The sequence below is a fragment of the Coturnix japonica genome, chromosome 3 (genome assembly GCF_001577835.2).
Source record: "Coturnix japonica isolate 7356 chromosome 3, Coturnix japonica 2.1, whole genome shotgun sequence".
NCBI classification, from domain to species: domain Eukaryota; kingdom Metazoa; phylum Chordata; class Aves; order Galliformes; family Phasianidae; genus Coturnix; species Coturnix japonica.
In genome coordinates, this window is record NC_029518.1 from 57,743,583 (window position 1) to 57,768,967 (window position 25,385).

General features: G+C 37.5%; 1 protein-coding gene across 2 annotated transcripts in view; it reads left to right on the forward strand.

The window, feature by feature from the left end:
* Positions 1–25,385, forward strand: part of ROS1 (ROS proto-oncogene 1, receptor tyrosine kinase) — a 78,200-nt gene that overhangs the window by 26,878 nt on the left and 25,937 nt on the right. The window contains exons 18-38 of one of the 2 annotated variants that reach the window (XM_015858759.2): positions 2,418–2,518; positions 4,086–4,300; positions 4,631–4,788; positions 5,364–5,526; positions 6,726–6,988; positions 7,874–7,937; positions 8,608–8,810; positions 9,654–9,865; positions 10,348–10,634; positions 11,014–11,190; positions 13,567–13,784; positions 14,357–14,498; positions 17,337–17,569; positions 18,284–18,460; positions 19,490–19,664; positions 20,063–20,180; positions 22,705–22,892; positions 23,508–23,597; positions 24,322–24,457; positions 24,859–25,021; positions 25,275–25,339. In XM_015858759.2, coding sequence (XP_015714245.1) covers positions 2,418–2,518; positions 4,086–4,300; positions 4,631–4,788; positions 5,364–5,526; positions 6,726–6,988; positions 7,874–7,937; positions 8,608–8,810; positions 9,654–9,865; positions 10,348–10,634; positions 11,014–11,190; positions 13,567–13,784; positions 14,357–14,498; positions 17,337–17,569; positions 18,284–18,460; positions 19,490–19,664; positions 20,063–20,180; positions 22,705–22,892; positions 23,508–23,597; positions 24,322–24,457; positions 24,859–25,021; positions 25,275–25,339 — 3,548 coding nt within the window. The remainder of the gene's footprint in view (positions 1–2,417; positions 2,519–4,085; positions 4,301–4,630; positions 4,789–5,363; positions 5,527–6,725; positions 6,989–7,873; positions 7,938–8,607; positions 8,811–9,653; positions 9,866–10,347; positions 10,635–11,013; positions 11,191–13,566; positions 13,785–14,356; positions 14,499–17,336; positions 17,570–18,283; positions 18,461–19,489; positions 19,665–20,062; positions 20,181–22,704; positions 22,893–23,507; positions 23,598–24,321; positions 24,458–24,858; positions 25,022–25,274; positions 25,340–25,385) is intronic. The other variant, XM_015858760.2, reaches the window with a different exon arrangement.

Here is a 25,385-nt window from a genome sequence, read left to right on the forward strand (position 1 = left end):
CCTCCTACAAACAAATATCTCCTGCTTCTGTGCTGCCCCTACTCTGTGCACTGACTTCCTGAACTCAGCCTCCTGCTGTGATGCACACAGGAAAAACGCCAAGTAAAAATATCTAAAGGGAGCAGTGACCAATTGTAACTGATGGGTGATTATTTATTAAAATGAAACCTGGAATAAGCTCATAAAAAAGGCAGTACAATGTTGTTTAGTGTTGGAGTTACTAAGCTGATTGTCACTGTCCCATATAAATATGAATATGTGTGTTTTTACAAGTAATAATGTGTATCTTCCTGAGGCAGTGGAGCCCTTTATCATGAAAAGAGTACCTTCTTAACATTAAAACACGGGTGTACTAGATGATTGCTATTATGCAACTGTTGGAGCATGCTCTCTACATAAGCGTTTCGTGCTGGAACTTACTCATTGCTTTTCTGATGAAGAATTTCTGTTCAACTGGTCAACACAGGGCTGTCAGCTTGAAATGTGAGTAATGGGACTAGAAGATCACTACTGTGGTGACAATAGGTGTCCTGAACAAGTTTGAAAGCAGAGTTTGAACGTTCTTTGGCAGGAACTAGATCTCTTTATGACAATTATTTTATTTTGCAATCAATTTTGCTGCTTAGCTGTTGTGCATTGATATAGTTTGATGGATCTTGGCAGAGCTACTCTGGCTTGTTACAGTTTAGGATCTGGCCCAGAATATTCAAAGCACTTAAATAGTTTACACTGTACAATATGCCTGGGACAAAATAAATTTGTAGGGAGTAGCAAAGATCACTGTATGCATGAGGGGCCAGGACCTTCTAGATCTTGCCTTTTAATGTTGCTAGTCAAGGGGTATTTCAAGTAGCTACACTTATTTTTCACCCTGTGATGTGAAATTACTTTGCACAGTCACAACTAGATATCATGCCCAGTAACTCCCATGAAATGGAAAAGTCTGCCTGTTTTTGAAGCAGAAGGGAAGGGTGGTGTTAAATAACCACCTAACTCCTGAATATGAATAGTACATACAAATATTTATCTCCCTTTTGTTAATGGTGATACAGGGACCAGAGGAAAGAATATGGTCTTGCCTGTGGGAAAATCTAATAGTTGTAGAAAGAAAACATTGAGATGTTTCAAAAACTGTGGTAGATTCAGGAATATATAATTCAGTGTTGCACACAGATGGAAGAATAGGTATATGTTATAAAATATAACGCTTTTGGTTAAATATGCACTAGGGCACATACATACTGTGAGATATTTTTAACAGCAACAGGAGCAATCATTCAAACCTTGATTTCTTGACATACAGTGTCAACAGAAATATGTCAAGAATGTGATTACATAAGGACAAACAGACAACTAAGTGATACAGCATTTGCTTTCCTGTCATCATCTTCTGCAGTTATTAATGAAGAGTTAAAAAAAAAAAAAAAAAAAGGTGCTCCATTTACATTCATAATGAAAATCTAACCTTATAAAAGAAGAGCTACAACTAGTTCTCAGTTGCAAAGTTTGTGTGCTGCAGGAAAACAAGTTCAGGAAGGCCTCTAACCACTTGTAAGCTGTGCTAATGATGTGGCATGGACTGAACTTGATAACATTTAGCAGACGGACTTGTGGAAGCAAATTCATTGTCACTTACAGAACAGATTAAAAGATGACTGATTTCTATTATTTTGCATATAGTGCTGAGTCTATTTTTTTGTGTTGCAAAAATCAAAAAGCTTTATTTTGAATATTAAATCCCATTTAAAATGGATAAAATAAATCCTGCACCTGACTTAAATGAAGGTGAAATATTGAAATAACAAACAGTGGGATCACCTAATTTTTTTTGCCCTGAATCTCATTTAATAATGCATTCTTTACTAAAATGTGAACATTTGAATTTCCTGTTTAGCTGAATAGATCAATTAAAAAATGCATGCATTTTACAGAAGAAGTGCAATACATTAAATATTTAATGCCTAAAATCAAAGCTAAAAACAAAGACAGAAGAACTGAAACACTTCTTTCAAATAGATGTTCTGATTTTCAGACTGAATATCAACCATCTGTTTCAGACAAAGAATATTAAAATACCAGAGGTGTTCTGGAAATGTTGATAGGTTGTTTCACTAATCACTTGATACACTACTGCCATAAATCTGAAGCACTCAAATATTCTAGGAATGAATGCTGCGACAGATGCTCATAAAATGCAATCTAGAAGTCATCAGCTGCTATAAATGAATGCCCACCAAGGAGGTGATTGTTTTCTAGTGTTACCTCTCTTGGTATTAAAATAAATGTTCATGTTAATAGTGCTATTTTTGTCAACAAAGAGCTACACGTAATGCTGTCTACACAACACTGATGACCAAAGGCTTCTGTCAAGAAGTGAAAGTGTGTACAAATTGCACTTTGAACTTTTTGTTTCTTAGGTGGTTGGTTTAGCTTTGGATCTCACCTCTGGTTTTCTTTACTGGCTTGTGCAAGATGGTCTGTGCCTAAACCTATACAGAATTTCTATTTGCAAAGAAAGGTAAGTTAATAGTACAGGTAAGAATCTATTTATTTATTTATTTATTTAAAATATTCTCTTTAAAAGAAGATTTTCCAGTGCTAAGTACTCTAGTTTCTAATTGCACTGTAAGAAGAGCTGATGATCACATGTAGATAATGGAAAACTATATGTTAAGATAGTTGTTAACACAGTTTTACAATACGAGAAACACAACAGGGATATTCAACAGAAGGGAAGTCATGCTCATTTAATTTTAGACTTACCTTTAGGAAATAAGCAGTATTATCTGTCATATTTGCCTTGGTATTTACAAAACCTGATGGCTTGCAAGTGCCTGGAGCTGTAACTTGTACATCTTGCATGGAGTTTTGATGGTTTGAATTAGCACTACTTTCTCTCCTGAGCAATCAGTGTGCAGTAGGCTTTCCACTTGATCATCCTGAATGTGAAAGAACTTCATTATTCCTGAAAGGCAGTTTAAAAAACAAAACAAAATAAAACAAAACTGTATTTATATGTGAACTAAAGTGTGTGTTGATAAGACCTTGAGAAAAATTATATTTTTCACATGTGTACCGCCCACATCATAAAGAAACTATTTAGCAGGGCTGATTAGTGGTAGCTCATGAAAACATATTTTTTGCTCCTTTTCATATGGAGAGTGTTACCTTTTAACAAGCATGAGATTGTACCTCATAGATTTAATTGAACAGTATCTGTATTTACATATGTTCATCATGTTGCAAGCTGGCTTTGAGTGGAATCAGCTGAATTTTCTGACTGATTTTATGCTCACTGTGATTAATGGTAAACATTTAAGGAATCAAAATGTGTTGATTACTTTTAACTAGAACATGCAGCTCCAATAGGAACAAATTGGCAGTTTTGAATCATCATCTCCGGCATGCCAGAGCAGAGAGATTAGAAGTAACCCATCCTAATAGACCTGATGGTGTGTCAAAGATTTTCCAAATTTGCTTTGGATAGCATATGTTTAAGTCGAGAGACATTTCTAAGATGGTAAAATGACACCTCCCACAATATATTTAATCTCTTACTGAAAAGATAAATTGGGATCAAAAAGGACCAGTAAGTTTTGGCGCAGAAGTAACTAGACAAATTAAATATTCAGTGACATCAATGGAGGAAAATGTTAATAGACTTTAATAAATAGTGGAAGTTATCAGGGAAACTAACAGGGTCAAACTCATGTGAGAACCTGCTCTGATGTAATAGAATGAATCTCAGGCTAAGAAATGGTTTTAGTGGGATGGCTGAGAGATGGTGGGCTGAGTTTTGAAAAAGTTCAATTTCTACTTCCATATATCAGAATATTAAACCACTTTAGGACTGTTTTTTAATGAAATCAAGGGAATGAAGGGTTTGTTTTGTGGGTGATCCTGCAGTGTAATATTCTAGAAAGTGTTGTGCTGTAGAGAACTTGAAAAGTTTTTGATTTGTTTTCTTGCCTCCTACATAAGTATTAAAAATTTAAATGGTGAGAAATTCATTAATATGTCAAACACTGCATAAACACTGTTCTCATTATTCTGTGTGTTTGCTGATGTTGTATTTGTTTTTGCAGTTGTGGTAATATTATAGTGACAGAACTATCAGAATGGAGCATTTCAGAAGTATCTCAGAATGTACTGCAGTACTACAGTGGTCGTCTGTTCTGGATTAATGGGCTTAAATTCATTACAACTCAGGAAGTCAACCAGAGCATTAGCATTCCCTTTTCAGAACCAGCTGAGTTTGCAGCCTTTACCCTTGTTCACACTTCACTTAAACCTCTGCCAGGTACTTCATTTTCTTATCTAAACCCCTCAATAAAAGTACTCCCTCTCACTCCCCACTCTTAAAATTTCTTTATCCTTTTAGCTAAAAATAAGAACAACAGCAACTTGATACTAAGCATACCAGTCTACAGCTGGATAATGAGCAACTAGAAAAGATGCTGACTATGGATAAAAAGAATATGTAATGTTATTATTTGTAGACCATTGTTCCTAATTGGTGACAAATTATGGGTTTATTTGTAGTACCTTAAAGTTTTATGTCAGTTTTAAAACTCTACTTATTGATAATATTCTTTACATTTCTTTTATTATTTCCTCTCTTTGTGGGCAGGAAATTTCTCTTACATACCAAAAGTTATTCCAGATTCAGTGCCAGAATCTTCTTTCAAGATTAAGGGAAATTCATCAAGTTTTCATGTCATTTGGAGTGCCTCCACAAACGTGCAATGGGGAACTGTCTTCTACTGCGTGGGATCAAATGCTCTACAGGTGAGGGTATTCAATCAATACCTCCTTATTATCTATGTGTATTACTTGCTTTAGCTGTGTCTACACTTTTAAACAGATCCACAGTTTATTTCTTCTCCAGAATTTAGAAATTGATCAAACAACAAAACAAGGGACAAAGCAAATACAAAGCAAGCTGTTCTGTTCTTCCACCACTGAGGCCAGCACTGGAGGAACAAGGGCTTAGCAGTAGTTTTGGACTAGCTGCTGGAGTTTGAAGTGGCAGGAAAGGGCCAGGGCCTAAAGATGTGTGAGAAAAACTTTCACAATATCTGAAAGATAGAAGTGTCCTCCGAGATGCTAGTGGGAAGGCCTTTGACTGAATGTGAGATCTAGTCCATCCACACTGCATTTTAGCACATTTGGCAAGATTTAAATTCAAAGGGCAGATTGCTATCAAATTGCTGTGTATCATGACAAGAGCTGATAAAACAGTGATCACTCAGGAGGAGCAGTTCTTTCCTGGTTCAACTGACCAACCTGGAGAGGACAATATAGAAAACAGAAGCCCTTTTTTTTGTTGTTTATTTATTTTATTGTATTTTATTTGTTCACAGGCTTTGGAGACTGAACGGTGCCTCCATCCACATGACCTTACAACTCCATCCTACAAAGTTGATTGGCTGGAACCATTTGCACTCTTTGATTTTAGTGTGACTCCGTACACATACTGGGGCAAGGCACCAACAACATCTGTGTACCTTCGAGCCCCTGAAGGAGGTACATGCATTTCAAATCCCAGCTGTAACCTGCAATGGGTATTGGGACCAGATCTGTGTCAGGATGTGGAGCCCTGTCTAGAGAGGAATGAGCAGTTTCCAGGGCTATTCAGCCATAGGCAGAGTTGCAAGGACATATTCCTAAATATCTTAGCTTAGAAAAGAGAAGGCTCTGGGGAGACCTCATTGTGGCCTTCAAGTACTTGAAGGGAGTTTATAAACAGGAGGGGAATGACTGTATACAAGGGTGGATAGTGATAGGACAAGGGGGAATGGGTTTAAACTGAGACAGGAGAGGCTAGGTTAGAGATTAGGAGGAAGTTTTTCACTCAGAGGGTGGTGGCACACTGAAACATGTTGCCCAAGGAGGTTGCGAATGCCCCATCCCTGGAGGCTTTCAAGGCCAGGCTGGCTGTGGATCTGGGCAGCCTGGTCTGGTGGCTGGGAACCCTGCCTATGAAAGGAGGGTTGAAATTGGATGATCATTACGGTCCTTTTCAACCCAAGCCATTCTATGATTCTGTGATCTTTGGCAGTTGTCTGTTGCACACATAAATGCACACTGTTGCAGTAAGGCAATTTGGAAGAGTAAGAGTGTGACCATATACCCACCATGTGCCCATGTCTATGAATAACACAGAGAAACTGACATCCATTATAATGGTCATCAAAGGCTGCATGTGATATATCAACTACTTATTAAGTTTCTAATAAATGTTATGCACTATTTAATTGCGTAACATTTTGCTCTTATATAGGCTAAAGTTAAGACGGCTAACATATAATGCTGAATAACTGGTGCTTATGAGCCACAGTAGGTTTTCAAGTGGATAGGAGAAGGAATAGGGCTCATTCTGTATTTCTGTTTTGTGATATTCTTGCTGCTCCACAGTAACCCACAGGGTTTTACTAAATAGATACTTCCCAATCTTTTACTAAATAGATACTTCCCAAAGAGCAGGAGTGCATTTACCTGTATCTTTATCTACATTTATGCGTATCTTTAACAGAAACATAAATGTTGATCAAAGACAGAAAGGAACTACTGTGAAGTTTCAGATACACTAACACCTAACCACTTGCTATCTGTACCTGTCAATGTTAAGGTTGTCAAGCTCAGGTGTAAAACTAGAAGTGTTAATTACAAGGTACAGGCTGTGTTTTCATGTAAGTGCTTTGGTGTTTTTTATTTTTATGCAGTTCCTTCAGCCCCTGCAAACCCTAGAATATATGTGTTGCATAATAACATACATGAAGGTGAAGAGAGAGTTCTTGTGGAGTTCAGATGGGACAAACCTGGAAGGGAAAATGGAGTATTAACACAATTCAGGGTTTACTATCAACTGTTGTATCAGAGTGGTGCTGATGACACTCTCATGGAGTGGAATGTGAGCGATGTCAAACCCACTGCATTGCACTTTTCAATCAGAGATGTGCTTCCTAGGCTCACAATAAGGTTTCAGGTATGAAAAAATTACTGAGCTTGTCTCAGATGTTATCAGTGCATCCTAATGTATCTGTCTAGGAGATGGTGTAAGGCTTGGTGCAAGAATTTGTGGCTTTTGCTTTTGAAGCACACTGGAGGCCTGGGTTCGAATCCCCCCTGTGGCGCAAGTGGTAGAAGTGCCGCTCTGCTACACAGGAGGCTCTAATCCCGGGGGTTGGACTCGATGATCTCCAAGGTCCTTTCCAACTCGCACAAGACTGTGATACTGTGATACTGTGATTCACTGACTCACCCTGGACAGTTGGTTTATAGCCTTTCTTTATGTTGTACTGTTTGTAAAAAGACAGCAAAGGTGGAAAGCAATACTGCATTAAAAAATGCAAAGACTTACTTGATATCCATACTGAAAGATTTTCATATTAAAACTTACTAGGAGGTCATGTTTCTGTCATGATAAAAGGCTTAAAACATAATGAAAGACAAATTAGAAACATGTGTTGTTTCTACATGTTGTAGAAACACAACTACATGTTGTGTAGTAGGCTGGCTATGGAGTGGGAAGAATGCAGTGTTGTTTGCAGTATCAACAGTAGGAATGTACTCCAACCAAGGGAAGGAAATAAGACTGCCTGGCTTTCCTTGTATCCAGTTGATAAATGCAGTATGAATTGGCACTTTCTAGGCCATGTCTTAGAATTTTCCTCATAGCCATGGACAAAATCTCAGTGTAGACTTAGAACTGACCAGCACAGCCTTTGTCAAGTAGAATACATACATACAGTCCTAGCTGAGCAGTCAGGGGATCTGACTGTCCTTTTGTCATTAATTGTGTCTCTGTAGGCTCTATACTGGAATACTTTATGCTGCTGTTTAACATACACAACAATCTCCTGTCTCACAGGTGCAAGCTTTTACATCTGTGGGTCCAGGACCTAGGTCTGATGTAGTGCAGAGGAATTCATCAGGTATGGATGACTTAGATGCTGGCCTATGGCTTATATGTTATAGCTGGTGTAATCAACAATGCAGGTATTTGATAATAAATAGTCCCTTAAACAGGGGTGACATTTATTCCACACTGAGGTACAGAAGAGGTTGTTGCAGCTTTTAATGAGAAATTATTGACATATATCTTATCATTAGCTTTAATTTTGGGAATTGCAAGTCTTTTCTCAGAAGTATGCTAGATCAATTTTTCTAAGCATTGGCAGGATAGCATGGATTGGTGGTCTTCAATCTGTTATCTGTTTAATACTACAGCAATATAGGTCATTTATAACTGGGCTGTGGAAAGGTACCCAAGAAAGTTAAAGGTCTATAGGATTGTAGATTATTTCTAATTGGGCTGTGAAGGGTAATTAAGAGAGCAACTATACATTTTTACCTGGCTTAAAGTTCTTAGGAAAGCATCCACAATGCCACTGAAAAATATAAGTTTGTATCTGATGACAAAGATACAACATCAATTTGGGCATCTGATCATTTTATTTATTTATTTATTTACTATGCCTCATGTTCAAATATACCTTGTACAGGGACATTTTTATTTTGTACTTGCTTTATGTTGCATGTTATGAATGACTGCTGTTGCCTAGAATGCTTGGTGTAAATTCTGCTCTGCTCTTTTCTTTCCAGATTTTTTCCCAGTCCCAACTCTTATAACTTTTTCTTGCAACAAGTTGTTTCTTACTGACATAGACAATGATCATACAATATGGGAAGTTTTGACGAATACAAATATAAAGGACATCTGTTATACTGCTGATGATGACAAATTGTACTACATCCTAGAAGACTCTCTTTTTCTTCTGAATATACGGAGTACCTCAGAGTCTCAGGTATTACTTTGTCCCTTCCCTTGACATAAGGAATCTAGGAAAATGTGGTCATTATTCTCATTATTTTGGGCCTAGTTGTGTTTTTGAAGAAGTCAAAACACAATACTGAAAACAGAAAGAAAATGTAGTGTGATAGCAAACTACATTTATTGGCAAAATCCTAGAATTGTAGAATCATGGAATGGTTTGGGTTGGAAGGGACTTTTAAGATCACTTAGTTCCAACCCCCCTGCTGTAGGCAGGGTCACCTCCCTCTAGACAAGGTTGCTCAAAGACCCATCCAGACTGGCCTTGAATGTGTCCAGGGTAAGGGCATCCAGAACTTCTCCAGACAACTTCTTCCAGTGTCTCACCACCCTCACAGTAAAGAATTTCTTCCTAATGTCTAGTCTACATCTACTCCCTCCCAGTATAAAGCCACTTCCACTCATCCTGTCAGTCCATACCATTATAAAAAGTCCCTCCTTAGCTTTCCTGTAGGACCCTTTCAGCCCCCAGATCTTTCTCTTCTCCAGGATGAAGTGCCCCAATTCTCTCAGCCTGCCCTTGCAGGAGAGTTGCTCCAGCCCTCTGATCATCTTCATGGCCCTTCTCTGGAGATGCTACAACAGCTCTTGTGTTGGAAGCCCCATAACTGGATGCAGTACTTCAGGTGGAGCCTCATGAGAGCAGAGTAGAGGGTTTTTGTTTGTACAAAGGCATTGGAAACTTCATCCCACGTCTTTATGTTTTGACTTCTACTTTCCAAGTAGAAATAACTTGGGAAGGCAATCTGATTTCATACTATTGTAGCATTGAGTGGAAAAATTCTGCTCTTAAGATTTTACTTTATTTTTTCTTAAGTTTTTCGAAGACGTATTTCTTCACAATGTCACAGCCATCACAGTAGATTGGATTGCAAGGCATCTTTTTGTTGCCCTGAAAACATCGTGGAATGAAACTCAACTATTCTTTATTGATCTGGAGCTCAAGACAAAGTCCTTAAAAGCTTTGAACATTCAGTTGGGTAAACGTAATTCAACTATATCATCTCTGCAGTCATATCCTTTTTTAAGGTAAGGCACATATTGCTAAAAATTTCTTTGAAGCATACTTGTAATGAGATTTAAATGCAGAATTAACTCGCAAGGACCCAAAAGGATTTTTTATATGAGATTTTTGCACTGTGTATGTCTCAAATTTCTAGATGCTATTTTACTTGTATGCGACTTGAATTTGGGCACATCTAATTTTACAAAAGATGACTATGTTTAATTAAAAGTTTCAAATGATATTTATATCCTGATAGGCTCTTCTGTTCAAGTGATGCAAATGGAAGTTAACACCACATAACCATTACCATAACATCACTGCAACCAGAGTATTTCTTTATTGTGACCTTCCATTCAGAAAATTTCGCTCTGGAAATATGCTGCTTTACTTACCTTGTTTGAAATGATTGGGAGGTTTCTGACTGAAGTCACTTGAAAAACTGTATTTAGGGCACTCTGTTTGGATTGAAGTTTTTCTGTTGAAAGCAATGCATTTTATCCGATAGCCGCTTGTATTGGATTGAAGAGCTTGATTACGGCAGCCGCATGTTTTATTATGATATACTGAATAACACCATGCACCACATTTTGGGATATGAATCAGTAGAAGAAAAGATGAGAAACTACTGCAACTGCAACGTGGCAGAAGCAGAGCTGGGAAGACCTATGAGTATAGATCTATCTGACATCAAAAAACCCCAACTGCTCTTTATCAGAGGAAGAGATGAAATATGGGCCTCAGATGTGGATGGTTGCCACTGCTGGAAGATTATCAAGATACCAAGTTTTCAAGGTCTGATTGCTATGTTGAATTTCTAGGTAGTTTGTGATTAGTTCTGTCTCTACCACCACCAATGCGCATTTCAGCAAAATAGCATTTGTGAAGTACTTTGTTTATAAAATTTATTCATCTTTAGGCAAGACGGACAAAAAAACTTAAGGGTTACATGCATAGTGTAGTCTGTTGAAACAAGCCAGGAGAAAGCGTGTGAGTATGTAAGTATGTATTCTAGTGAGATATTAGAAATCTCCTTTCCAGGAAAAGTCTTTGTAGATATTATGTGTCTGAGATACTGACCCATTCTGACTCACTGTGAAGAAGCGCTCATGTGCACTCATAAAACTGTTCACTCAGGGTTATGCTGAAGCTTAACTACAGTATTTTCCTACAGGTATGAAAATTGGAAGCTTGACTGTAGACAACCAATTTATATATTGGACCGTTGAAATGAAGGAATGCACAGAAATTTATCTAGCAGATAAAGAAAGCACAAGACACTCTCTTCAGAAGAAAGCAAATCATGAGCTGAAAATCTTAGCCTACAGCTCAACAGTGCAATCATATCCAGGTAGTGGAAGCTTGGGTTGTTTGGCAAATACATTAAGTTTATTTCAGATCATGTATTTGACTCATAGATCACACTATATGTATTTATATTTATAAAAGATGGAAATAAGGATTAACTAAGTGTTTCATGGAAGGACATGATAGTGGTTATTGCCTGTGGTTTAATGGCTCAGGATAGTAATGAAAGGAAAATACCTATTTTCAAAGTTGTGTTGAACCTGGAGAGCTGAGAATGGTGATGAACCTCGAAGCGCTGAAAAAGAGCAACCATTGTGCCCTGAAAATGATCAGTTGTCATGAGGTACTGCAAGAGTTTAGTAATGGTCTTTGTCATGATACAGAATTCTGCTGTTGTTCAGAAGTATGCAAAGCTGAAACAAAATATGTATGTTCTTCCAAAGGTGAACAGATAAGAGCTTCACTTATTAAAGTGATTTATAAAATAATGCTTGGGAGGCGATTCCAGCTTATATGCTAGTAGACTCAGGCTTCACTTACTACTCCTTTATTGTTTTGTTTTAAAGAAATGATGATAGAATAGTAATGAATGAAGGAAAAATTATTTTAATGCAATTCCAGCATTCGTGGTACCTACAGAGATTGTATTTGTAAGTATAGAGGTTTAGAACGGCAAGTAGCATGTTTAATATATAAAAAGTAATTTCTTAATTTTTACATTAAAAAATGGCAAACATACAAGAGGATATTTTAATGGGATGGATTTCTATGGAATGAAACATTTTATGCCGGTTTGGGGTAGCTGGCAGAGTTTCTCCCACCCACAGCTGCTCTGACCAAAACCCAGGCTATTCTTATCAGTACTTTGGGCAAATTTAATCCCATAAAGTCTGTGTGGGCTTGGGATTGATGCAGGATCCTGGCTTGGCTCTGGTACAGACTGAACCAGAGATACAGCTCATTTGAAAAAATCCAGGCTTGGCTGGTGAAGAAAGGGAACAGCTGGTATTTGGTCCAATTGGTCTGTTTTTACCTAAAGATCTTCAAAGAGCTCTTCCCACTAACGATGGCTTCTGAAAATAAATATATAGTGGGATAAAAATATTTGGCATTTAATGAAGAAAACAAACAAACTAAGCAACAAAACAAGATAAAAACATTGGTCATAATTATTTGCACAAGTTTAAGAGCAAAGGAAATAAAAATTTTAAATTAAGAAAAAAAAATATTTTCTACTTTGTACTGAAAAAGTGATGTTTGCAAAGACCATCTGGGTTGACTGACAAGCTTTTTATTGCCTTAGTGATGTGTGCAAGTAGTACAGCTAGTTTCCTTTCATCCTAACCTATTTAATTGCCATCCAGAGACATGATGTCAGTTGATCATTTAACACATCAGAAGCACTCAGTGAAAATTATTGTCCTGTCACAGGCTCTGTGAGAGAATGATTTCTCTTCAGGGTTAGAAGGAAGGGGACTGAATATGTAGCAAAGGATTTTTATTTCTTTTTTCCCCAGTGTAAGCATGTTTCTGTGGGATTGCCTGGCAGAAACTTCAGTTATGAAAATGACTCTGTTCTTTATTCCACCTTGGATTTTTCCCATGAGAGTTTTACCACTCTAAACAACTATACAGGGTCAAAGAGTGAACTTTACATTTATTTCTACCAAATAGCCTTTCTTATTCTTTTTCCCTTATAAGCATGAACCTGCTTTTGGTAGGAGTGACAGGGTTGCTCACTTAGGGAGAAAAGATCTTGACAATGAGGCCAATTGTTCTTGCTTAAGGGCAAACAATCGTTCTTGCACTATTATTGCCTTCCTGATAGCAACTCAATTGAGTAAAATTTTAAGTTGTTTTTTAAAAGTACAAGTGACAAGGGTTTTTATTTTGTTACTTCTTTTATACTATTACGTAGTATTCTGTTGTTTTCTCCATAAAAACTCCTTTCCAAATCTTGTCTCCCTGTTCCCTGTTGTTACCATGAACTTTACAAGTGGAAAACTGTTTGGAAATAAATGAGATACCCTTCAATTTCTAGGGAAAGTTAGTTTCTATTCTACGTATTTGCCTTTCCTATGACAAGCAAGTTTGGACTCACTGGTGTGTACTACTTTCAGTAAAACAGCAACTAAGGTCTGAATTCCCAAAGTATTTAGGTACCTAAAGAAGCATCAAAATATTTTAGCAATTCTGATCTTATCAGAGATAAATAAGCCTTTACTTTGGTTATTACTATTATTTTAATCTATGAAACTAACCAAATATACTATATCCAAGTGATATTTTATTATGTTTCTATTTGTGGAAGAGGTTTTGTGGTTATTATTTTGTCATATGAACAGCGATAGAATCCCATGCACATTTAGATTGGTCCAACAGTAATTGCTTTTTTTTCATTTGTTAATGTCTTTCCTAGATAAGAGATGCCTGACTCCATTACTAGACACTGAGAAACCTACTATCCTTGATACAACAAACACTAGTTTTACTTTAAGCTTACCATCTGTCACAACACAGCAGCTCTGCCCCAGCATATCCCAGCCTACACCAACATATCTGGTATTTTTCAGAGAAATGACTAGCAACGATGAGAACTCGACCTACCATTTCTCTACACTACAGCAAAAAAGTTTGGTATGTCTATTTTAGAATAAAAAATGCATGTACTACCATATATAACAGGGAATGTGGAATTGTAATCATTTTATAAACCATTCTGTAACTTTCTGTCAGGGATTTTTTTTTTTTTACTTCTGCAAATCCCATACTAATTATTGTCTGTGATTGGTGCTTTGCTAAGTGGGGGACTGCTTAGCTTTTCCTTGGGCAAGTATTCATCTATATTTCAACATGTCTTTACTGAAATCTGGTTGCAATGGATCTCTGGTTTCTACTTGAAAAAAGAGATGTTGAAATTGTTATTAAATAAACACATTTTTAAGTGTTTAAATAAATTTTCAGTATGTTCAGCAACAGTAAGTCTTGATTTTATGTACTTTGTGGTAGTTCTACTTGCCTTAGTAAAGTTTTTTTCCATAACTTTTTTTTTAAACTTTGCCATTTCCTATTCAAACACCAGTCATTGAACAGAACACTACTGTAGCCATGCTAATTGCACATAATTACTAATGTAACAGGCAGATTATTATTGTTACATGCAAGTAATTTCTCAGAATACAAGTTCATTATCTGATTTCAAATTACAGGAAATTCAGGAACCCATTGCTGTCATAAACAACCTAAAACCATTTTCAAGCTATGCCATACGAGTTGCTGTGAAAAACTACTATTCAGATCAAAACCAGCTGGCTATTGGAAGGGAGACAGTCAGCACAACTCTATATGGAGGTTTGTTTCACATTTTATTCTGGTTCTGAACATAATTCTCATCTCAGTTAAAGAAATGTTTGGGTAGCAAGTCAGAAAGTAGTGAAATTTTCTGCTCAAATTGGAACCAGCATAGATGTTCACAAGAACTACACAACTACAGGTTTATTCTTGTGACATGCAGCTAGACCTGTGCATAACATAGCAAGATTCCAAAGGTTTCCCTTTCTCTCTCTTTACCTCTATTTGGGTTCTGTCTGCCCTGCTATTTTTTTTACCACTTAATCAGATTTCTCACTGTCTGAAGCACTGAGCAAATAGGCTTTCATCCTATGTAGATCTATGAATATTTTGAGCATATTCCTAAAGAGTCTGTTGCAGAAGGTAAGAAATGATGACCCAATGTCATGGTTTTATGATTTTTGGTTACTGGTATTCCACATCATGTAGTGCACTGGGAGTTAAAGTGTTAATGCTCCAGTTCTGGTTACCTGTCCGGAAGAGAAGAACTACATTCCCCAGGGGTCTTTGTGGTCAGAGAGTAGATAGAACTCCTGGCAAGGTCACCTGATTGGATTTTTTCTCTTTGTTGCTCTTCTCCTTCATTTCTCTGTCACTGCTGCCTGTCCTGACTGCATGCATACTGACTTCAGTGTTATTGTAAGGCCTATGTTCTTGGTGGTCAATTTCAATTCTTTGCGTGGGAATCCATGTCTGTACTGCAAAATTCATACAACTTGCTGACTGAGTAAGATCAGATACTATTGGGATGTGGCAGGAATTCACACTTTTGATTCTTTGTGTGGTAAACTGAGCCAACCTGCAGCAATGTACACCCTTTCCGTGGAGGAACTCGAACACTGAATATGAAATGAGAGACTGGGTTGCTCCACTGAAGTGGAATTTTTCAGGCTCGAGTCAAGTGAAACATGAAACCCAAAACAAACATCTTTAGTTGGGCAAAACAAAACAGCATGACCAAAACAAATGAAGTCTGAAAACAAAATAGAAAAAAGAAAATAAATGATGATAATTTAAAAAAAAAAAAAAGAAAAGAAAAGAAATCCCAAACCCTGAGCAGTTTCACAGGTATTTTGATCAACATTTTGATCAGCTTTTCACAATTTGTTGAAAATTTTCCAACCAGCTGTGACTAGAATGTGTTTGTGTCCCAGTGCTTGTGTTCTCAATTTCATGAATGTAACTGCTGGTTTAAATTGTAATCAGATGCTACTAGAGCCTCTTGAAGTGTGTATGCTATTTCACACCTCAGAAGCTATGTACATTCCCTCTCCTTCCCTCAATTCTGTATTGAAATGAAAGAGGCTTGGATTAGTCCATGCTTTCTAACAAATAGGAAAATAGAAGGAATGAAAAAAGTACAACTTGGAAAAATAAATGCATTGCTCTTGCCACAGAGTGTCACTCTTCCTCCACATATCTTTTAGCTAGTGAAACAAATCATTTTCCTTCCTTGCTAGCTTAGCTTCTGCACGTTTTACTGAAATAACCTGCAATGTTTGCTGCTAAGGCATACATTAGAGAGTATGTTCTCTTCATTTTGAAATGTTGGGAATCTATTTAGTGTAACAACTTTTAACTTTTTATGTATCTGGACAGTTCAATGAGAAAGAAAGAATGTTTAATGCAGAGTTGGGGCATTCCATTTACCAGTTCAATCTGTGATCACAAAGATCCAAAGGAAAAGTTTATTTTTTCAAAAGTGCTAGTGAGAAATCTGCTGGCATGGAAAATGGACCAACAGTCAAGTTTCTTGCTTACATAGCTCAGGCAGAGAATGTATTTCTGAACAAAATTGTAAATGATAGCAAGAAATGTTTAGGAGTTCTCAGCTGGCTTCCTCTTCTGCAGAGCCTACATAACAAGCTGTCTTGAATACATTTAAATTTGTTCTTGGAGTCTAGAAACACCTCTCAAAGTGAACAAAATAAATCTCTTTAATTGTGAGATTCTGAAATGGACAAAACAAAGAACTGAAGAATACATGAAATTATGGAAAAATGAACTTGAGGGGGTTGTGTTTTATCTAACAACCCTTTCAATTCAATCCTGCTTACATGACAAGTTTGCAAATATTTTTTTCTTTTGTAAATTACTTACTAGCCCATTTGACTGGTAATCCAGAATACAGTATTTTTATTTGCCACCAAAATCGAGTGTAGCACATCTCCAAAGTTTAGAAAGCTGAATACATTAGGTGAGTATGTGATGTTTTGCTCACCAGTAACAGATGGCTATCTTAGGTGTGTTTAGATCAAAGGCCAACCTCATGTATTATATGAGAAATCCTCAGTTTAATGATTTCTTTTAAAGAAAGGAGAATACATGGAAGCTATGCAGAAACTTTTTTTTTTTTTTTTCCCAGAGTTTTAATTCTTTATAAAAGAATTTTATATCGTAGATCAGATAAAAATAAATCAGTTTTACACTGTATTGGAACTTCTCAATTTATAGACCCCAACCTGAACAATTTAAATAATCTCTGAATGTATATTTTAAAGAATATTGCAATACATGGTCAAGTTTGAGGATTCCTTCTTTCCAATTGGAATAGAGGACAGGTATTTTTTTAGTGCATATCCAAGTTAGTGTCTTACTACAATCAAATCTGAAACTGATAAGAGAGCAGGAGTTCAGTGATATGACCGTAAAGTTATAGGACACCAGATATGTTTTTGCCTGCTTGCATTGTACAATAGCCAAGAATACTACCGTATTCGTAACTTGTTTTTCCTTCCTCTATGACATTTTTTTATTTGTCTAAAATTCAATCAAGCAAAAAAGAACAAAACACTGATGTCCATACCAAAATTAGATTCATTTTAATTTCTCTTCCAGTACCAGAGGGAGTTGATTCCATTAAGGCGGTGGTTTTGTCCGACACTACTATCAACATATCTTGGAGTGAACCTCTGGAGCCAAATGGACCTTTGGAATCCATCCGCTATCAAATCTCTGTCAATTTATTGTCTTTGTTCCCAGAAGCTCCCTTGAGAAAAAGTGAATTTCCAAATGGGACACTTTCATGGTCTGTCAGTGGTCTCCAGTCTGGAACAAACAATTTGTTCAAGGTATAATTATAAGCAGTATAACCACTACCAATTTGTTCGCTAACCTGTAATTTTTCAGACCGTGCCACTGTAAATCTGTGTGTTTATTTTGAAAATGTAAGTTCAAAACTTGACAGATTTCTGTCAGCCTTCTAGTATTCTGGTTAAGGAAAAACAAACATCACAGTTTATTCCCATATGAGTTTTTCAGATGAAATACTTTAACTTACGTATTTTCTATTGTGGGAGCATTTCACTAACATCAAGACTAAATAGGATCTTCTGCTATGGTCTTGCTGTGGTTGCCTTCATACATGCTGAATGAGGATCAACAGATGGGAGACCTCCATTCTCCAAGGAGGCCGCCTACCTCTGAAGCACTGGCTGTGTGAGTGAAATGTGTCACAGCCAATCAATTAAGTTTTATCTTAGTGGGCTTAATCATTTTACCAATTGCTGTTTTTCCTTTAATAACTATATTTTCCTTTAGTAAAAAAAGAAAAAAGAAAAAAGAAAAAAGATGAAACTGAAAAGATTCTTTGAGTAGGGGGACTGCAGAAACCATTGACATCCATCCTAAAGATATGTAACATTGAAGCTGCACAGAATATTTCATCCTAGACTGCCTGAATAGTATATTGTTTTAAATCAGTTATCCTTCCAAATGCTCTGAGTGTCTAAAGCCACCTTTTCTACCTGGTCTTGTACTGTACAGTTCATCTGTTTCCTTACTAGGTTTTTACTTTTCATCCCAATGAGAACTGGTTTTCTGAAAGTGTCCCTGTTATTGCAAAAACTTTTGAGACTCCAGTTTCACCTTCCAATATAATCCCCAGAAATACCAGTTTCCAGCTAGAATGGAGAGCTCCTCTGCACATCAATGGAACCAGCTTTTGGTTTGAGCTGCGTAAGGTAAAATACTTTTTTTTTTCTTTCCATACCAGATTAAACTTAACCCAGTTCTGTCCTCATGCAAGGCAGCATGGCAGGGCATGTATGAAGAATCTCAGTGGTTAATTTGGGCACAGTGATGTCAGTCTTAGTGACTCAGAAGGAGCAGGATGCAGGCAGCATTTGCCAGGAACAAGGAGGAGTGCAGCTGCAGCATTTAATACTCCACAGTGCCAAAGGACATCCTGGATGACCCCACCAGAATTCCTCCTGGGTCTCCTGTTTCAGTATAGTTCCCTCCCTCTTTCCTCACTGCCCTCCCCCAATCTGCCTGTTAGCTGTGAACTGTATGTCCACTCTGCAAAAGAAAATAAAGAAAAGGACGTTTGGCATTGAATGTTGGCTACAACCTGGTATTTGATTTTTATTTTCCTATCATAGTAGTTAGGAGCAAATGCTGGACAGAAAAACAGGTCCAGTAGTGCAGACTGCAGAGATGTGTTGCAGTGACAGCAGTATGGATGGAAGCTTCAGGTTTTAATGTTTAGACCACCAGACACAGAAAATGTCCTGTGCTAACCTGGATCACTTAGATTCTTTGATATAGATAATCAGATCCATGAGGCCTACACCAGATGTTTCCCACTTGCCATGTAACAAGTGTCATATTGCAAACTCCACTTACCCATCTCCTTTCAGCTGCACAATGGCAAACTGAACTCATGGTCATGTCACAGTGATCTAGAAATACAGGCTCCACAGAGCTGAGCAAGGGGAAGGCTCCTTTTGGTTGTGCAAAGGGGTCACTTAATCTATTGTCCTTTGTGGTTGCCAAGACTTGCAAGTCTCTTGAAAGCAAAGAAAAAATATACCTGCTTTTTGTGTCCTTGGTCTCTAACAAGGTAAAGCCCTGTGACTGAAACAACACATGCATAACCTCTCCCTTACAATATTAAAACATAACAAGGTGGTTATATATCCACAAATAGATCTGTGACATTTTTTCAATAGAGTAAGAAATCTGACCGTGATGACATTTTATTTTTCTAGTGGCAAACAAGAAGTGACTGGTTTTCTCCTGCAAGCACCACATGCACTACTGGCCCTGTTTACACATGCAATCTCACAGGAACATTTCCTTCTGCCAATTATCTTGTAAGAGCAACAGTAATATATATTACAGGAATGAAAAGCACTTCCTCTCCAACAAGCTTTAAAACTACAGGTAAGCACATAGCATAGGATAACAAGATTTTAGAACTATTTTCAGAACATGAATAATCAAAACGTATTTTGTAAAAATTAGCCATTAATTTTCTTATACCAGGACATAATAGTTTTGGAAAATAAGTAGCAAGATACCAAGAAATTAAAATTCACTTCAAGTGGAACATGGTGAAAAGAGTGAGTGAGGGAAATTGAGATGAGATGCCTATATCCGTATTAACTCATCACAAAGAGAAGGCCAAAGACTCATTTTTTCATGGGGCATTATTGATGCTGATCCTTGCTTCTTTTGCATGTCCACTCTTGTACACGTCTAACTTTTGCTCCTTATCTGTTAGCCTTTTGTTTTGTGTTAACATGTTTTAAATGTGTTGTGTCTTCCCCATTTGGCCAAAGCTGGTGTTCCCAGTAAGCCAGGAACGCCCAAAAGAGCAGAAGGCTCTAAAAACTCTGTACAGTGGGAAAAGGCTGAAGACAATGGAAGCAACCTCACCTACTACATCTTAGAGAGCAGGTAAGCAATGTGTTACCTAGGGAGCAGCCCAGAATAAAACTGGGTGAGGAGTGACAGGCTTTCCTGGAGGCTTTGGCTGTTTGGATACGTGGACAGGTGGACTAACCTGATGCCAACTGTGTTGTATTCAACCACTTCCCTCTGAGGAAGCACTGCCCTTTGAGTCCAAAACAGTGTGGAAGTTTTGGAAATTGCCGAGAATTAGTTAGTTGTCCCTGAAATTGCCTCTGCTTGGGCTTTTGTACAAACCAGAAGGGTAAATCAGTCTTGTGTCTTGCTATCACAAGAGGAATTCCTATGAACTACTTCCACTTATTCTGTAATTGCTTTTGCAATTGTAATTAAGGGATAAGAGGGCTCATCATTTGTTGAGGAAGTTTAAGGACACGAAGTGTGAAATTACTGAACTGACAAGCAATTTTTGTTTTCTCTGTTTTGAATATGCAGATTGAGACACTTCCATTTGTTCTGATTTTCTGTAGATTATTGAGGTTGTATTTAGATTCTGGACAATTTGAAGTACATCTGATAGAGCTAATCATTTTTGGAAATACAGATATGAGATCTCAAGGGATTTCAATATATCTTTAGTGGGAATACTGAAATGTCAATAATGCAAATAGCCCCTCTTGAAGGATCTCATACTTCTGTAAAATAAGTAGCCATTTTTTGTCATTAATTCCCAGAAAGCACAGAAGAAAATATACACTAACATTTCCAGACCAGTCCTTGAAATATGGGAATATATTTGGATAAATATTGTTCATTAAAAGATTTGGAAATCTTTCAAATATGAATTTTTGAATATTTAGAAAATATTCTCAGCTAAAATATATGTAGAAATATCATAGCATTCAGTAGTTATAAAGAAAGTTCATATAATGTTGCCAAAAAGAGTCGTAAGGTAGTCTCACCAATATGAGAAAATTAGGTAATATTTATAGTAATTTGTCAAATACAAATCACTTGGGCTGTTCTTGTCGCACTTATTAGGCCCCACTGAATGCTAATTCACACTTTCTCCTGCATGAGGAGTATTAGGGCTGAATGGACAGGTTAGAATACATTGTTGATGGCTGTGTCTTAGAAAGTTCTCATTATTTTGACCAGTATTTGGCCAAGTGTGTTTAATGCAGTCAGTAAAAGGTTTAATTAATGCATTATTTAAAACTGAAGGAGGTTCCATTTCCTGAGATATTCCTATCACATTTTAAATGAGCAGTGATAGAGAGAAGCTTATATTTCCTTCCTTTTCCTCAGTTAACTTAGTGCTCATGAAAGTTACAGACTCACAGCACTGTGGTGTTGAGCATACTCTACTTATGTAAGCTTTCACTCAGAAATATTTTCTTGGTGCTGTAAGGTTCTGTACATTTCTATGAGTGTACAGCAGCACTGACTTTCATGCTATGAGACCACAATAGTTTTGACGCAGCCACATTGTGCCTGACTTTCTGTGGCCTGGGTCAGGGCTGTCTTTTAGTTGCTGTGTTCTCCAGGCTGCAGCTTCATATTCATCCCTGGAATCATACTTCATCACTGAGGCTTTTTTTAGTTGAAGGAAATATATCTTTTTCTCCTGCAGCTTCAATGCACAAATGCAGAGGTTTTTGAACTGCACTTTAAGCCTCAAGGTATTTCTATGTCCTTCAAAAAAGTGTAAAGTCAGACCTATAGTATTTGAGAAAATGTTTGCATAGCCTTCTGAAGTAACTCATTTTTCATGCAGTAACAGTAGGGATGTGGACATGAAGGTATAGTTTTTATTTGTCTTTTTGTTTAGAAGTGTTTGGTCTCTTTTCTGAATCGAAGCATATTGGGAGAGTGATTGACATACCCATGAAGGTCATCTCACATGAAATATTACAGTCCTGTGTGACATGAAATGATATTTCACATACTGCCTTTCAAGTTTAATGCGTGGTCTTCTCTTAGTTGATGAATAATCAGCTCTGGATTTATTGTGAGCAATCAATCTCAGTCCAATGGGGAATGGAAGAAATATATGCAGCAGTCAGCAGATACTATGGGAACCTGGCTAGCTAAAGAATTGTGTCTTCCCTGCCAATGACTTGCTTCCTGTTTAGCTTGTGAAACCTGATGCACAAGAGCCGCTGAATTACTCTAGGCCCAGGAAAGCAAGAACTTGTAACAGTACACAAAATAAACACTGCTTTGTTGTTTTTGTTTTTTGTTTTTTTTCTGAAAGATAAATAAGAAGTTCAGAAACCTTGGCTGTAAGGTGTGCACTGAAATGGATGAAAATGTGCCTGCAGCTTTGTACATCTAAAATGTTCTAGCATTTCATTTCCAGCGCCAAACTGAGGATGGGTGATTCCTGACATTGCTGAAATGGCATGATACAACTTTCTGCTCCAGAGCCAAATCCCCATGAATAGATTGAGCTTTCATGCAGGCAGAGAGGTTTTGAGAAATCTGTGGAAGTGAAGAATGGAAGAGAAGTAGAGAACAACATTTACTGCATTAATGATGTACCTGGGTTATATCATTGTGCCCCTTGCAGGAAACAGTCTGGCAATACCAACAAAGTGAGTTCCTTGTGGGTAGTGGTTTACAATGGTTCTTGTGACAGTATTTGCACGTGGAAGGCCAAGAACTTAGAAGGAACTTTTCAGTTCAGAGCAGCAGCTGCAAATATGCTGGGGCTTGGTGAATACAGTGACACAAGCAAAGATATTGTGTTGGCTAAAGGTATGTCCTACACTTTTATGTTTTACTAATCAAGACTTTTTTCAGAATAAATATACTTATTTAATTACAAAGACCTATTTTGTGATGAAGTTGTTGCAGAAAGAATGTGTCTGTAAGATAATCACTGGTAGCATTCACATGGTAACCTCAACTGCGACTGATTTGCATGGAACAGCAGACCCGAACTTTGATTCTGCTTGTTTAAACTGATTTACCTCATGGTTCTGCACTTTGCATCATGATGTGATTCTTAAAATAAATGCAAACTTCCATGCTGGATAAAGATGTGAGATTTATTAATGGATGTCAGTCAAAATGCTAGGTCTGTCCATTGCCATTATTTTTGAAAATCCCATCTTGAGTGATCAAGCAGTTGGTACATTCTCCTTACATACATACTGTAGGTCATCAGGGCATAAGTAGTCAAGACCTAGAGGAAGATAATTAATTTGACCAAATATAGATGTGTCCACATAGCCTACAAGACAGCTTTGTGCAGAGAAAGACACTTACACAGCAGGCAACTCATGGGATCTTACAGGTTTGCTCACCTCTGTTAGGTTGATACAGTTCATATATAAAGTCGTTTACCAAATTTCTCCTTCTATTTAACAGATACTGTGACCTCTGCAGATATCACTGCTATTGTTGCTGTGATTGGAGCAGTTGTACTATGCTTGACTATGATCATACTGTTTGGTTTTGGTATGTGATTGATTTTTTTTTTTTTTTTTCTTGCATAATCTTGGTTTGCCAGGCATTTCAGATAGCAGGAGATGGTGGGACTCCAGGTTTGGAGAAATGCTGAACAATCTGCAGTGTGGAAGCTGGAGGGAATTTCTGAGTTCTCATCCTTTGAGGTCCTAGAGATGTATGGTTACTTTTTCAGCATCTAGGAAAGAATAACAGTTCACTCTATCTTAAGGCGTTATTGCTGCAGATTCCTTGTAGAAAAAGCATAGAAATGCTGAAGGTGCTCTGACATTCTCATGTACCCTTACGAAAACGTGTAGTTCCCAAGTTAAGTATTGTGTTTATTCACCAAAAGAATTTATTTTGTCCCCTTCAACTTTCTTCCTGAAGGAAGGATGCAGAAATTACTCTGCAATATAGATATCTAGATATGATGGTCTTCTCCTCTCATTCCTCATCTTTTCCAAGCAATATTGCACCAGCCCTTAGGGTTTTGGTCTTGTCACACACAGAAGTGGATGCTTGCCTAATTTCTCAGTTTTCTGTCTTCTGTCGGAAAAGGTAGTAGCCAAAGGGAAATGTCTTGTTCACACTATCAGCCAAAGGGTCATGCTTTACAGAATGACAAAAAACAACAACAAACAAGCAACAAAAATACTTGCAGCCTTTCAGTGCCTACTCATATTCTGGGATGCTTTCAGAGTAAAATATCTTATGGTCTTCTTTTCAATTCCAGTATGGCACCAAAGATGGAAATCCAGAAAACCAGCCTTACCCGGGCAGATAGTGCTTGTCAAGGAAGATAAAGAATTAGCTCAACTCAGGGGGATGGCTGAGACAGTGGGATTAGCCAATGCTTGTTATGCTGTCAGGTATGTCCTTGGAGGAAATGCATTTTCAGTACAAAAACATGGAAGAGGGCTTCCCTGGATTGGTTTTTATCAGCATTCTAATCCCTCACAACTCAATGTGATGCTGGGGGCTGCGTCTGCTCAGCAGGGCAGCTCTGCTCTGAAATATGCCCTGGTTCCTTGGTATAGAGCGTGGCCTGGATTTCCTCTAGCCCACCTTGAGTGCTCACTTTGGCAAGAAACACAAGTGAAGGGGGAGGCAATGTGTTTTCTAAGAGATTCTGAAACAGTCAGGTTTCTCCCAAACTCATCTTAAATGTTGTCCACAAGACAAATAGTATCAGATTCATTTAAGCAAGAATTTTCATATAGTTTCAAGCATTTTTAAGTATTAACAAGTGACTAACATTGCTGTTATGCAGCACTCTTCCTTCTCAAGCAGAGATTGAGTCATTGCCAGCATTTCCTCGGGACAAACTGAACTTACACAAGTTGTTAGGAAGTGGAGCATTTGGAGAGGTGTATGAAGGGACTGCTCTAGACATCCTGTCAGATGGAAGCGGAGAATCAAAAGTAGCAGTCAAGGTAATTACATCTGTACAGTCTTCTGGAAACATAATGGAATGGGCAGAGATACAGCTCAGAGGTTATACCACTGAAACAAGGATTGAGAGATTTAGATATTTCCTTGCTGGATTTCTTGCAAGTGACTTAAAGCTGAGCCTATCACTTAGCAACAACTTCTAGAAAACACCATATATTTCAGGCTGTGTCTATGTTACCAATATGTGCTAAAAATGATAGTGACATAGGTGTTCTTCTGCTTTCTGTTGAGTAGACTTTGAAGAGGGGTGCAACAGACCAAGAGAAGAGTGAGTTCTTGAAAGAGGCACACTTAATGAGGTAGGAAAAGCTTTGCTATTGGGTATCCTTCAAAGCTGCTCTCATA